The 12,151-nt window shown below is 33.5% G+C and overlaps 3 protein-coding genes across 4 annotated transcripts; 1 reads left to right on the top strand and 2 right to left on the bottom strand.

Moving 5' to 3' along the window:
* Positions 1-102: 102 nt before the first annotated feature.
* On the bottom strand, positions 103-3,837 carry LOC114170442 (protein disulfide isomerase-like 1-4). Its single transcript, XM_028055917.1, has 12 exons — positions 3,110-3,837; positions 2,866-2,995; positions 2,386-2,551; positions 2,160-2,278; positions 1,971-2,051; positions 1,611-1,697; positions 1,413-1,487; positions 1,199-1,267; positions 1,041-1,121; positions 829-963; positions 644-700; positions 103-544 (listed from the first exon to the last, which is right to left on the bottom strand). Exons 1-12 carry the CDS (start codon positions 3,697-3,699, stop codon positions 374-376), a joined length of 1,761 nt encoding a protein of 586 aa, XP_027911718.1. The 5' UTR covers positions 3,700-3,837; the 3' UTR covers positions 103-373.
* Positions 3,838-6,414: 2,577 nt separating this feature from the next.
* Positions 6,415-8,078, top strand: LOC114168607. Of its 2 annotated transcripts, none has more exons than XM_028053493.1 (3): positions 6,415-6,589; positions 6,686-6,787; positions 7,728-8,078. In XM_028053493.1, exons 1-3 carry the CDS (start codon positions 6,569-6,571, stop codon positions 7,830-7,832), a joined length of 228 nt encoding a protein of 75 aa, XP_027909294.1. In that variant the 5' UTR covers positions 6,415-6,568; the 3' UTR covers positions 7,833-8,078. The 2 variants fall into 2 exon arrangements, with proteins under 2 accessions (XP_027909294.1, XP_027909293.1); XM_028053492.1 differs by having other exon boundaries at positions 7,745-8,075.
* Positions 8,079-8,970: 892 nt separating this feature from the next.
* Positions 8,971-9,789, bottom strand: LOC114168606. Its single transcript, XM_028053491.1, has one exon. It carries the CDS (start codon positions 9,593-9,595, stop codon positions 9,182-9,184), a length of 414 nt encoding a protein of 137 aa, XP_027909292.1. The 5' UTR covers positions 9,596-9,789; the 3' UTR covers positions 8,971-9,181.
* Between the last annotated feature and the right edge of the window lie 2,362 nt (positions 9,790-12,151).

Here is a 12,151-nt window from a genome sequence, read left to right as displayed (position 1 = left end):
CATTTTTTCAATGAAAATCTTTTTTTTTACTTATTATTTAATAGTTTTTATCAAAACAAAACTCAACCTAAGCACAACACAACCAATATTCTAATACAGAAATAAAATTGACAGCAGATAAAATAAAATTTTCGAATAATTCTTTTAGATTAAAGTCTCGCCCAAAATTCTAATACTCAGACATTAAAGTTGTAGAATCTAATACATGTGTTATCTCGTTTCTCCAATACCCTTTCCTTGGCTATTTGTCTTGGTCAGGGTGAGGGAAAGTGGACGGTGTTTCGCATCCAATCATTCCTTTGCTAAGCACCTTTTCACTCCGTTATCATCTGTCTGAACCCTACCTCTCATAAATAGAATTGCCCTTCAACTCTTACAATTCATCCTTCGAATCAGTGTTAGTGCTCTGGCTCTCCTTGACATCAGAACTATAGCTACTGGATTTAGAAGCTGTGGCTGGTTTCTGGAGCTGGAATGGGATTGATGCATGTTTCCTGAGGAACTTGTAAAAGGCTACCACTGTACGATCCACATCAACGGGAATCTGCATACATCATGAAACAGATACATATTAAATCATCTTATGATATAGTATAAAAAGATACAGGAAGCTAAATACTGTGCACTGTTGTTTCATACGTACAGGATCAGAACTCTTGTTTGCTGCTGGGTAGAAGAGAAGAGTGGGGAACCCATCAGCCTGCAAAGCGGAGAAAAATACTTAGTCAGTAAAACTCATCAAGTGTTAGAGCAATGCCAATTATTGAGAACAGTAATAGCACAAACTATACTATATTCTGTCAACATCTGGTGTAAATTTGGGTTTACCTTGGCCCTGGGATGCTCATTTGTTGTTCCGTCCATCTTGGCTATAACAATAGACTCAATGCTGCGAAGATGTTTAGCAAGCTTGTTGTATGTTGGTTCCAGAGATTGGCAGTGGCCACACCAGGGAGCATAAATCTAATAATACGACAACCTAACATGAACAAGTTGCACAGCAAATACAATACTTGGAAACTAATGGGTTAGCATTGTACCTCAAGCAGAACATCCTTTGACTCGTCCAAGACAATGTCATCAAAGTTATTCCCAACAACTATTTTCACATCACCGTCATTCTGTCATCAGGCAAGTCAACATGTCAGGTATGAAATTTTGGCCAATAAAACATGGATGGACAACAAAAATAACTTACGCTTTCAGGAACTGGGTCTGACTTGAGGAAAGGTTTTAGCTTGTCTTCAAGAAAATCATTTCCAAACGCCTGAGAAGAAATAAAGAATACAACCTTTTAGCCACAATCTATTCTGAGCCTTACCAAAACATAGAAGAAAACATTTGTGCTTTTTCCATAATGTAATAACAGAAATTAATAGAGCTCCCATGGCAAAAAAGGGCAAGAAGAATACCGTTATTTTGTCAACAGTCACATCTCCATCAAGCAAAAATTTTCTTCCATCGTCATTGCCGGTGTATCCAAGTACCTATGGTGGAAATTTGATCAGTTACTTAATATACTTCCTATGTTGACTCTAAACAACATATCAAGTGAAGAATCTCATGACTAAACCACACGATGAAATTAATAAATGAAGGGAAATTATTACTTTGGGGTCATTCCCAGTGATACCAAAATAATCTGCAACCGGCTTTCCAACTTCTTCATTATCCATTTCCACAAGAACAAATATCAGCTGCAACAGAACATTGTACAGTAGAAAATACATTATTGAGTCTTTAGCAGAAACTAAGCTTTGTGGGGGAAGGGTGGGTGAATGAGTTACAATTAAAATTAAAGAAAAAGAATTTTATTATTTCACAATTTTTAAATGATAACAGGAAGAGATGTCAAATTTCAGATATCTGAAGATTCAGTACTCAGCAATGGCAATACAAAATTTGTCTAGACTACATAGAAAGAGTGAAATAACAGAATTATTCAAGCAATATCACATGAGGAAATATACCTTGCCCTTAAAAAGTTTTGCAGATTCTTTAAATACTGGAAGAAACTTCTCTGTATCATTCGAAGTCGCAAACAGCAACAACTAAAAATGAAAATTTTAACACACAAGATTAGAAGTCAGTCACGATTCCATTTTCAAGGTATAATTGTTGCTGCATAGAAAATAAAACTAAATAGCGCAAGCAATTACCTGTTTCTTAATTTGACTTTCAAATATTGTCGGGGCACTTTCTCTTGTAAAAGTTGTAACCAAAGGAAGCTTGTTGGAGGATACAAATTCAGCTATTTCAGATTTCACAAATTTACCATCTGCAGAGACAGTGAAATATATATCTAAGTTTCTGACAAAAAATGAAAAAACAGAATATCACTTTTTTTTTCCAAAGCGAAGGGAGGGAGAAGAACAAGGAACAAACCAAAATGGTTGAGTTTCTCCTCCTCTTTTTTGAGCAAGATCAAAGCAGGGCGTTTAACACTAGCATCAATATGGAAAAGCTTTGCCACCTCAGGTACCACAGTTTGGTAAAAATTGACACCATCCTCGAGCTTTGATGCTGCGGCTAGCTCATCACTCTCAGCACCCTGCACATTATAAAAAGATTAGCATTAACCAAAGATCAAGCCTAACAATCAACAGTATGATAGATTGAATTAGCAAAGGTCAGATCAATCACATCTTAATCCAGAAAACCAACAATGACAAATGGCCCTTTTATCTACAATGATTGATTTGGAAATGAAGCAATCTATCACTGTATCTTACTTTTACACAAAAACTTACCTTAGTATGAGCATGATGAAAGTAAGAGAACACAATCTACGCACTTGATTTTACATTATCATCTAGTTTAAATTTCCAAATACATTGAACTAACAAATTGCGTTTGAAAACTTACAACTAAAGAGTTGAGGAAGCCCAAAACAACTTTACTTTCGGCGGTCAATATGCGTTCAGCTTCATCCAAGGTGGTGATGTTGGACACACCAGGTCCTATCTTCTTCTTAATCCAAGTCACTATACCATCTCTGCATTGCAGAGCAACAAAGAAGTCAAACAGTCAATTCCAATTGAAAATTCAAAAACAATGCCACGCCAATTGAAAGCAAAATTCCAAGATCGAAAACATGCAGCGGTTTTACTTGGTTCTTTGGCCAGTGTAAGGCTTGTGAACGCCATCGACGAAGAAGAAGACAGTGGGAAAGCCCTGGACATCGTACTCGTGCGCCAATTCGTTCTCGATGGTGGCGTCGACCTTGGCCAGAACAACGCCTTCGGGCTTAAGCTCCGTGGCAGCAGCGGCGTACTCGGGCGCGAGGGCCTGGCAGTGTCCGCACCAGGGGGCGTAGAACTCGACCAAGACGAAGCGGTTGTTCTCGATGACTGTGGTGAAGTTGCGCTCCTTCAAAACGACGACGTCCTTGTCGTCGATCGCGGGCTCCTTGAACGCCTCCTCGGTGGAGGAGTCGAAGCCGGAGAAGTCGCCAAAGTCGTCGTCGTCGTCTTCATCGTCGTTGAAGTGGTCGGGATCTGGGAAGTGGTCGCGGTGCGAAGTGGCGGCGACGTCGTCAGGCTCCTCGAGGAAGCTGAGATCTTCATCGTCGTGGTTGTCGTTTTGGTTGTTTTTGTTGTCGTTTGGAGAAGGTTTGTCGGAGAGAGAGAGGGAGAGGGAGGAGAAGAGAAGAAGAGTGGCGAGAGAAAGCGAAAGGAGAAGTGTTTTACGAGTTAACATTGTGGATGTGATGAATATCGATTGGAACGCCGGTGGAATATGCGAGAAATTGGAGTTAGTGAAGTAAATGAATTCACTATATGAGTCGTCAACCTTTGACCGACATCACTCTCTCCATCTCTCTTTCATTCAAGGAGATCATGCCATAAGACAGATCGTAATAAATATTTTATTTCAATAGATTCTTTTGTTTCAAGTTTTGCATTATTTTTGTTTACTTTTATTTATAATATATATATATATATATATAATCTTTATTTTACAATCAATCATAAAATATACATATAAGAAAATCATATGATATGGATGTACCTTATCTAACATAGCAACTTGTTTAATTGTCTAAACCAAAACTCTACAAGTCATAAAAATATAGGAAATATCATTGCAATTCTTTTTAATAATTTAAATTAGTGATCCAAATTTCACAATATCATCAATTTCATCTTTCTTCCATGACTCTCAATCATGTTAATTTTTTTTATTTTACTCTAAAATTGAAGATGTATTGATGTATCGTAGTTTTGTGAGACAAATTAAATACACATTGAATCAAATATCTTTAAAAGAAATTACATTTTAAAATAAGTAAACCCCAAGTCTAAAAATAAAGGTCGTATGTTATTTTATCTACCATAGCTATTATGGATAAGTCAAATTAAAATTAACACATTAGTTTTTGAATTTGCTATTGTGGAAGCCATAAATCACCTTTCAAATTAGGTGATTGGTAAGTGGCTTACAAATTAACCTATTTAAAATTCGATAAAAGAAATATCTTTCAAATTATATAATTATTATTAAAAATATTCAGTAAAATGATTAACATTTGGACAAAATCTAAGAGGAACGGTGAATTGGTTAATAAAAATTGTGCTTTAAATTTTTTTTCCTTTTAATATCAAAGACTAATTAAAAAATTTTCTTTTATTTTAATAATCACAATAGAATAAAGAGAGTATGAAAGATAAAATTGCACAATATATTTATACTGGTTGGATAAAAAATCTTTGTGTCCCGTTGTTAATCTTTCAATAACATATTAACTCAATTACTAAGATAAGAAATATTAGGGTTTAGAAAACATCTCCCTTGAAATCCACAAGGGATGAACACCTCTCTTGAATCACACAAACGATGAAGAAACACCTTCCTTGAATTACACAAGTAATGAACAGAATCACACAAAAGGATGATCGGCTTCTTCTAGCAACAACAACAACATTCAATCACTCAAGATCCCACTTGATGAAAGTTATTGCTCTAGGTTTTTCAAAGTCTTTCCATAGAGAGTTCTCAAGGACACAAACTTCTCTAACTTTTGTATTTTTCAAATGAAAGTTTACCACTTTATTTATAAAATCCTATTTAGAAATTATGTTAAGAATATGAAAAGTTAAGTTATAACTGCCATAGATAATCGATTATCATAAGTGATAATCGAATATCACAAAAACTTTTCTAAAAACATTATTTTCGCTGTGATAATCTATTATTAGTCAGGATAATCGATTATCTGATAATCGATTATCACAAAGATTTTTCTTAAAAATCAGTTTTAACTAAGATAATCGATTATCACTAAGAATAATCGATTATTCCAGTGAATTTTACAAATAAATAAAATTATCTTGGTGCTCTACTGCTTGAGTTTTGCCTTTTTACTGTTGACATATTAATTTAACTATTTTAAATAACATACATATATTACAAGACCCTAATAACTAAACCCATAAGTTTTCAATGTATCTCTTGAATTGAATCATTTTGTTAAGTCTTCAACATTTGTTCATGCATCATAATTAAGTCTTTTATACTTCTTCATAAATTATCATCATCAAAACTCTTTATTGCATAAAGATTCATCTTCTTCTTTTTGTCAACTGTACAAAAAATAGTATTAATACAAATTTACCTTTCACAATATTTCTTAACAATAAAAAATCTTAAATCGTATTATGGTTTACCCAATCCACAAGATTTTTGATAACAAACATAAGAAAATTATACCAAAAATTGTGTTGGGAACCCACCAATATTCCTCTAAGTGTCAAAACGATCCACCGACACACCGATGGAGTCCCCTTGCCAATATAAAAGAAAGAGACACAAAGTTGTTTTTTTGTTTTTTTTTTATCAAAATTTGTCTGAAAATTTTGAACAAAGATCCCGCATTTGAAAACAAATTGAAAAGAGTCTATCTCTTCACTTTTTTTCTTTCACCCTCGTCGTGATATAAAATTCACTAGCGTGTTTTGTCATAATTTATTCATACTAGAATTACACAATCTGAAATATGGTTTCATCACATAAATCTGGAATAATATTTTAGATGGTGCGATTCATAGATTATATGATTTGAAATAAGATACATGATATAAAATATGATTTTAAATTGTGTAATTTGAAACAAGAATGGGACTATATAATTTTGGATTAACCTTGAATATTATTTAAGGCTATATAAAGTTCAAAACATGATTTAAAATACATTAGGGTAGTTTTAAATGGTATACTTTTAAAGGTCAATTAACCATGTTAGAACATTGCTTTGAATTGATTATGATGTGTTACGACTAAGACATGGAGGTCATTTCTCATATTACAGGATTAGAAGAAGAAATTATGGGGGTGCAGAAATAGAAACAGAAAAAATGAACCTTCGAATGATGGTGTTGGAGTGCATTATTTGGGCCTAGAATGGTTTGGGCAGTGCAACAAACAGGCCCAAACACGGAGAAGTAAGCGGCGAATACGACGTCGTGAGGAGCGGAGGCTTTTCCCGAAGCAAGATCGGGAGAGACAGGGCATTTGAAAGAGAAGTGTTGTTCCGATAAATCTGTTGCAGCGAACAAACAAAAAGGAAAGGATGATCAGCATTCTCACCCAGGTACGAATTCCTCTATCAAAACATGATCAGTTTAGGTTTTTGTTTTCTTTCAATTTAAAGGTGAGAATTTTAATGGTGGATTTTGGTTTGAAATAGGAACGGCTTCTGGGAGCTTCACTGGGAGTGGTATTGACGGGGGTGGTTGTGTTTGAGCAACGCAGATACATCTACTCCTCTATTTCCCAAAACCAATCTCAGGTACTACTCGCTTTTCCCCTCTTTCTTTACCTTATTCCTGTCTATTCAGTTTATCTAATTGCGTAGATGGAATCACCGATGCTAGATACACCAAATGAATTCACATTGTTATTGACTCTTGATTGAATGAGTGGTGTGGTGTGGCCTGCGCTGGTTTTACTTTTAAATTATAACTGCCATTCAAGTTTGGGCTGTCCTTTTTCTTATATACAAAACAATCCACCATTCGTTGTGTTTTGGAAGGGCTATTTGTTCGTTGTGTTTTAATCTGTGGTATGCTAAAATGTTGTACATTTAATTTTTGTTAAAACTGGGTTTGGAAACTTTTACCTCAAGATTGCTTGTTGAAAACTTCATTTTATTTTTCTGCGTCTACAGACCCCTTTTTTTGTAAAATCTTTTTTATGGTATGTAGGGGTGCACTCGGGGAGCTGAAACTTGCCCCCGGGAATGCATTGAGTTACCTAAACCACCTCGTTGCTACATTTTTATGTTGTTGGCTAAACTGTTACATGGGAATAATTCCAAGGAAGAGATGGAATTGTTCACAATGTTCATGTTTGTCGTTGTGCATAATGTGAAGTTTTCCGGAGAATAAATATAATGAGACACAAGGTTCAGATAAGTTTGTTTTTTTGATGAAGACATTTATATGCATCCGAATCCTAAACTATACAGGAAATTAATAAAAGCCTAACTCGCTTTTACAGTAACTTGCACAATAGTTTGCACTTACATGTGCTTTATTATTCTTATGGAGATATTTCTTATACTTGGAATTTTGAATTACCGTCTAATTCAAACTACACTTTCCTGAGTTGCTCTATATTTGAAATACCGATCATTCATTCGTGTACGGTCACCCTTGAGAGTTAAACATCTCAAGTTTGAGTTATATGTTTGGAGTATGATTTGGTACTTTTAAATTATAACCTTTCAGCTTTCACTCTCTACCAGGTCAGAGAACCTATATTTGGAAAAAAATCACGTTCTGAATTTGCTCATAAGTGGAACAAAACAGTGGATCAGACATTTGGACCTTTGATAAAGTCCCTCAGCTCACGCGGATGGTAGAAATGTTATGAGCAAATTTATTTTAATATATCTCTTGTAATTGTGATATCAAAACATACCATACATGGCCTTATTTTACCTTGACATTTTAGATTTTTAAACGGTTGTGCACATGGACACACCAGATGATGTTTGAACACCAATGTAATGTATTCTGCAATACTTGGGTGTTGCTTTAATATTTGATCAACATACTTGATTTTTCTTCCTTGCAGCACACTAATATCTGAATATGAGAATTTACTTACGTTGTCCTTATGAATTAGCATTCCCTAGTTGCCTATTGCCAATAAATTGTAAATGCACTTAATGATTTGCGCACTGATAAGCAATGTTTTGCTGTGATTATATGGCTTTGGAGTGTGGACAGTTTTCATGTTCAAGTTCTACGAGGAAAGCTATTTAAATGAATGAAACAACAGTTTAGAATTTGAATGGAAATTGACCACCTTTGTTGGGAAATTGATAAGAATATCAATAGTTCCCAGAGAATAAGTCATTTCAACGTTGTTTTAATTTTTATTCAGATACTTTATGGGAATGTCTTCGTTGATGAAGTGTAACAGTGAAACATGAAGATCTATTTTATCGTATGTTTCTTTTAGTAAAGCAATTTTTTAATTTAACTTTGTCAATATAAAATTGGTAGCAGGAATATAGACTGCAGAAGATTGTATTCCTACAGGCTTGACTGTCTGCTACATACTTTACTGTAGTAGCTGATGTTGATGTGATTAACCAGATAGGATAAAATCTTCGGTTTAGTATCACAAACGAGAAGCCTGTCAAAACTGTGAATAAGTTCATCGATTGTCTGCTTGCAGTGAGTTCAGGATTCATGTTCGTAACTTATGTTGAGAGATGATAGGAGCACATTTTTTAACACTCCTTCCAATACAAACTCTTCGTGGGTTCACGTGAATTTCAACCAATTAGAATGTGTTTAAAGGAAGTTTTAGAATGTAAGTTTTTAGCACTCTTTCTGTGTGTTTGATTCTGTCCAAATTCTGTGATAGACCTGCTATTTTGTGTCTGATATTGCCTCGCGTTGAACTATGTTATTATTTTCAGTAGATGGTAAGAAATTGGAAACACTTGACTATAATAACTGTGAAAACATCCATATTTGATATTAGTCACTATAACAACCGTAGTTACATTGTTAATCATGAACACTGGAAATGGAACTATTGCTAACAAATAAGAAAATAAGATACACACATATGGTTAAAGAAACGATTTTTTGGAAACTTAGGCAAAGTGGAAGAGTATTTATGCCTTGTTCTAAGCTTGGTTGTGATGTGATTAAACAAAAGCACATCAAGCATGAGATTGAGCACTACTACTTGCTCGATTCATGTTGGCTTGGCGAGTGACCTTTACATAGTAGATTCCCATAGCTAAAAGCACAACAAAAGCAAAAACAGTGATAATGGCAGCTACACCCCCAGCTCCGATTTGTTTCCCACCTTTCTGCATTGCTGAAGCTTTGTTTTGATATATTTGAGTGCCATCCACTTGAGCTGCTAGAGGCAGTGGTGAACATTTGGATGCTGCACACGAGTCTCTACTCTGAGGCTTTTGAGCATTGGGATGAAAAAAGTCATATGCTGCTGGTGGAAAAGCTATGGGACTCTCATAAGCAAGCCCGTGAGGGGCCCTTTCTTGCCCTCTAGCAATAGATAAAATTGCTAGAGAAAGGAGGAAGAGGAAGGAAAAACCAATAGAACTCATGTTTCTCTTTTGTTTTGTGTAGATCACTTGAAACCAGAGAACGAGATAGCTTTTGGATAAAGCTTGTAGGTGGGTGCTCTGGCTTTTATAAATGTGTTGAGGTTCTGAACAAATGGTTGTTCCTTGGAGTAATTATAATAGAGGGAACATAATTGTGGATTTTGCTTTCAACAGACCCTAACCCCAACATTGAATCATTTGCTATTCCCAAACTGCCCATGGCTATATGTTACACACCCCTTTAAAGATTGCATTGATTGAAGCAGCAGTGGCATTACTGTCATAATTGTTCTGATAACAGCACAATCTTATTGCTTTATTTATTAGCTAGAGGTCGCTCAAGTGTACTTATTTTTTCATGATTGTGCTCAAGTGTCTTACTCTAATGCATACAGATACAATACAGAGTAAGCACAAAGAAGATTAGAACATTAATTGGCACCCTTGCATAATTAGAGCAATAACTTCCCATCTCAAGAGAGTGGGAAAAAAAATCTGCATATGTGCAAGTATTTCAGCATGACACTATTAGGCTTCTCATACTTTATCACAAAAAAGTTTTGTACTTTGCTTTGTCCCAAAGTGGAAGACAATAATTAATTGTAGCATAAGGTTGGCTTAGCTTAGAGGGCCAGCAAAGGGCATTGCTGGCCTGCTCCGTCACATTATTGCTAGGGCACAAAACGCATGCAAGAATTGAATACCAAATGCATTCTGTTCTTCCTTAGCCACACACACACTATATGTGAAAATCATAGTGATGTTAATTCAAAATCATCTCAGCTTTCATGCTTTCTCCACTTTCTCTATGCCTCCTATTGTGACTCTCTTTAATCCTTCCTTCTCCATGGCAGCACTCAGAGATTCTCTATCAGAAGTGTCAAAATCTGCTGATTGAAATCTTTTCATTCATGTTGAGTTTTGGTAAAATGGCAGTAAAACATTTTAATTCATATTTTGTTATTAAATATATTAAAATCAATGAAATGTTGGAATACTCAACTATATGACTCATTGAGATTGTGGTATAAGATTAAATCACAAACAATTATATATAATTGTATATACTCAACAAATTCCTAGGCATTAGATGATTTTTTTAGTAAGCTAACCATTAAGAAGTCTTAAAATAGTTAAGATAGAATAAGGCAAAAAAAAAATTACATGAAAAGGGTGAGTAAAAAAAGAAGGAAAAGGTTTTTTTTTTTACAAAATTACATATTTTTTAAACAAATTATTAACTTGATTTTTAATTTGCTAAAGTAAAAAAAAAAAAAAGGTTGGTTTACTTGTATTTTTGGACAATTTGACGTACTTTTTTTTAAAATTAATTAACATGTTGTGAGAGTAAAAAAAAGGTTGGTTTACCATTAACTTGGTCACTTCCATTCGTAACAAAAAGACGTGAGATTGTATGATAAACTAACAAAATAATTAAAGAAAAAATTGAATTAGAAATAATTAAGAAAAGATAATTTCTTAATCAAACTAAGAAGTACCAGTATAAAATCAACGTGTAATTTTTAATAAAAAATAATTAAACAAAAAAATATATTTTAAAGATGATATCTATCCCACATTTTAATAAGTTAAGTGCTTACCACAAAATCCATGCTTTGAATCTAAATGAAGTGAATGGTGTAGAAAAAACAGGGAATTGTGTACATGTTCTCCGTATCTTGAGATTTTTCTTCGCATTTTGAAACTTATCTTCACATAAAGTATACAGATTCGTTAAGAAATGCACTCAAGTTTTTAAATTATTTTATTAATAAAGATTTACGTAAAAAAAAATCACGTACAATAGTTAAGGAATCACGTTCTTTTAATTATATTATTTAAAATTTTAGAATCATCTTACCATAAAAATCACGTTCGATCTCAATTAGTTTGAGTTAAATCATATACTTTTGGAATTCTACCACATCATCTTTTTTTTTGCAAACTTTATTAGTACATTTTTTTTACACGTTTTACCAACGTATAACATTTCATTTTACTTTTGTAATTATGAAAATTGATTCTTTTAGAATTAAAATTATAATTCAAAAATCAAAATCTTCATTATGATACATTTGTTTTTTAGTTTGCATCTGGTTGGTTTTAGTTTCATAATCCTCATTAATATATCAATAAAGTTCTTTATACACCCTCCTATTTTTAAATCCTTTCAATATTGCATCGTTTATGAGACATACTAACATTTATGAGTGGCACAAAATAAATATATAATTGAAAATAGTCAGAAAAAAAATGTAATGGCAGTATGATATATATAATATTAAGTTAGAGATATAATAGTTATATTATTGATTCAATTTTCAATAAAATATTTGGTATAGATTTCAAATTCAACTAAAACATTAACATTATAATTGCAAAAATCTACAAAATAAAAATATAATTTTTCATGAAAATTACATAAACTATTTTATTTAATCGGTCCATAATAATTTAGAGGCCAGTTTTACAGTTATGATCACTAAATAAGATAATTTAGAAAAACAACTAATGTTTTTTTAAAAGTAACTATTTTCTGACTTTCGATTATGTTAT

Source organism: Vigna unguiculata, chromosome 11 (assembly GCF_004118075.2).
Source record: "Vigna unguiculata cultivar IT97K-499-35 chromosome 11, ASM411807v1, whole genome shotgun sequence".
In the NCBI taxonomy this organism is placed as follows: Eukaryota; Viridiplantae; Streptophyta; class Magnoliopsida; order Fabales; family Fabaceae; genus Vigna; species Vigna unguiculata.
This window is presented reverse-complemented; position numbering and strand designations above follow the sequence as displayed.

Bases quoted from the DNA above. Each gene is read 5' to 3' on its own strand.
- LOC114168606 (XM_028053491.1), bottom strand. From the start codon at position 9,595: ATGAGTTCTATTGGTTTTTCCTTCCTCTTCCTCCTTTCTCTAGCAATT.
- LOC114168607 (XM_028053492.1), top strand. From the start codon at position 6,569: ATGATCAGCATTCTCACCCAG. The intron at 6,590-6,685 runs GTACGAATTCCT...GGTTTGAAATAG, and splicing joins TGATCAGCATTCTCACCCAG to GAACGGCTTCTGGGAGCTTC. The intron at 6,788-7,744 runs GTACTACTCGCT...ACTCTCTACCAG, and splicing joins TTTCCCAAAACCAATCTCAG to GTCAGAGAACCTATATTTGG.
- LOC114170442 (XM_028055917.1), bottom strand. From the start codon at position 3,699: ATGTTAACTCGTAAAACACTTCTCCTTTCGCTTTCTCTCGCCACTCTT. The intron at 2,279-2,385 runs GTTTGTTCCTTG...CTGTCTCTGCAG, and splicing joins GGAGAAACTCAACCATTTTG to ATGGTAAATTTGTGAAATCT. The intron at 1,698-1,970 runs GTATATTTCCTC...GTTCTGTTGCAG, and splicing joins CAAAACTTTTTAAGGGCAAG to CTGATATTTGTTCTTGTGGA.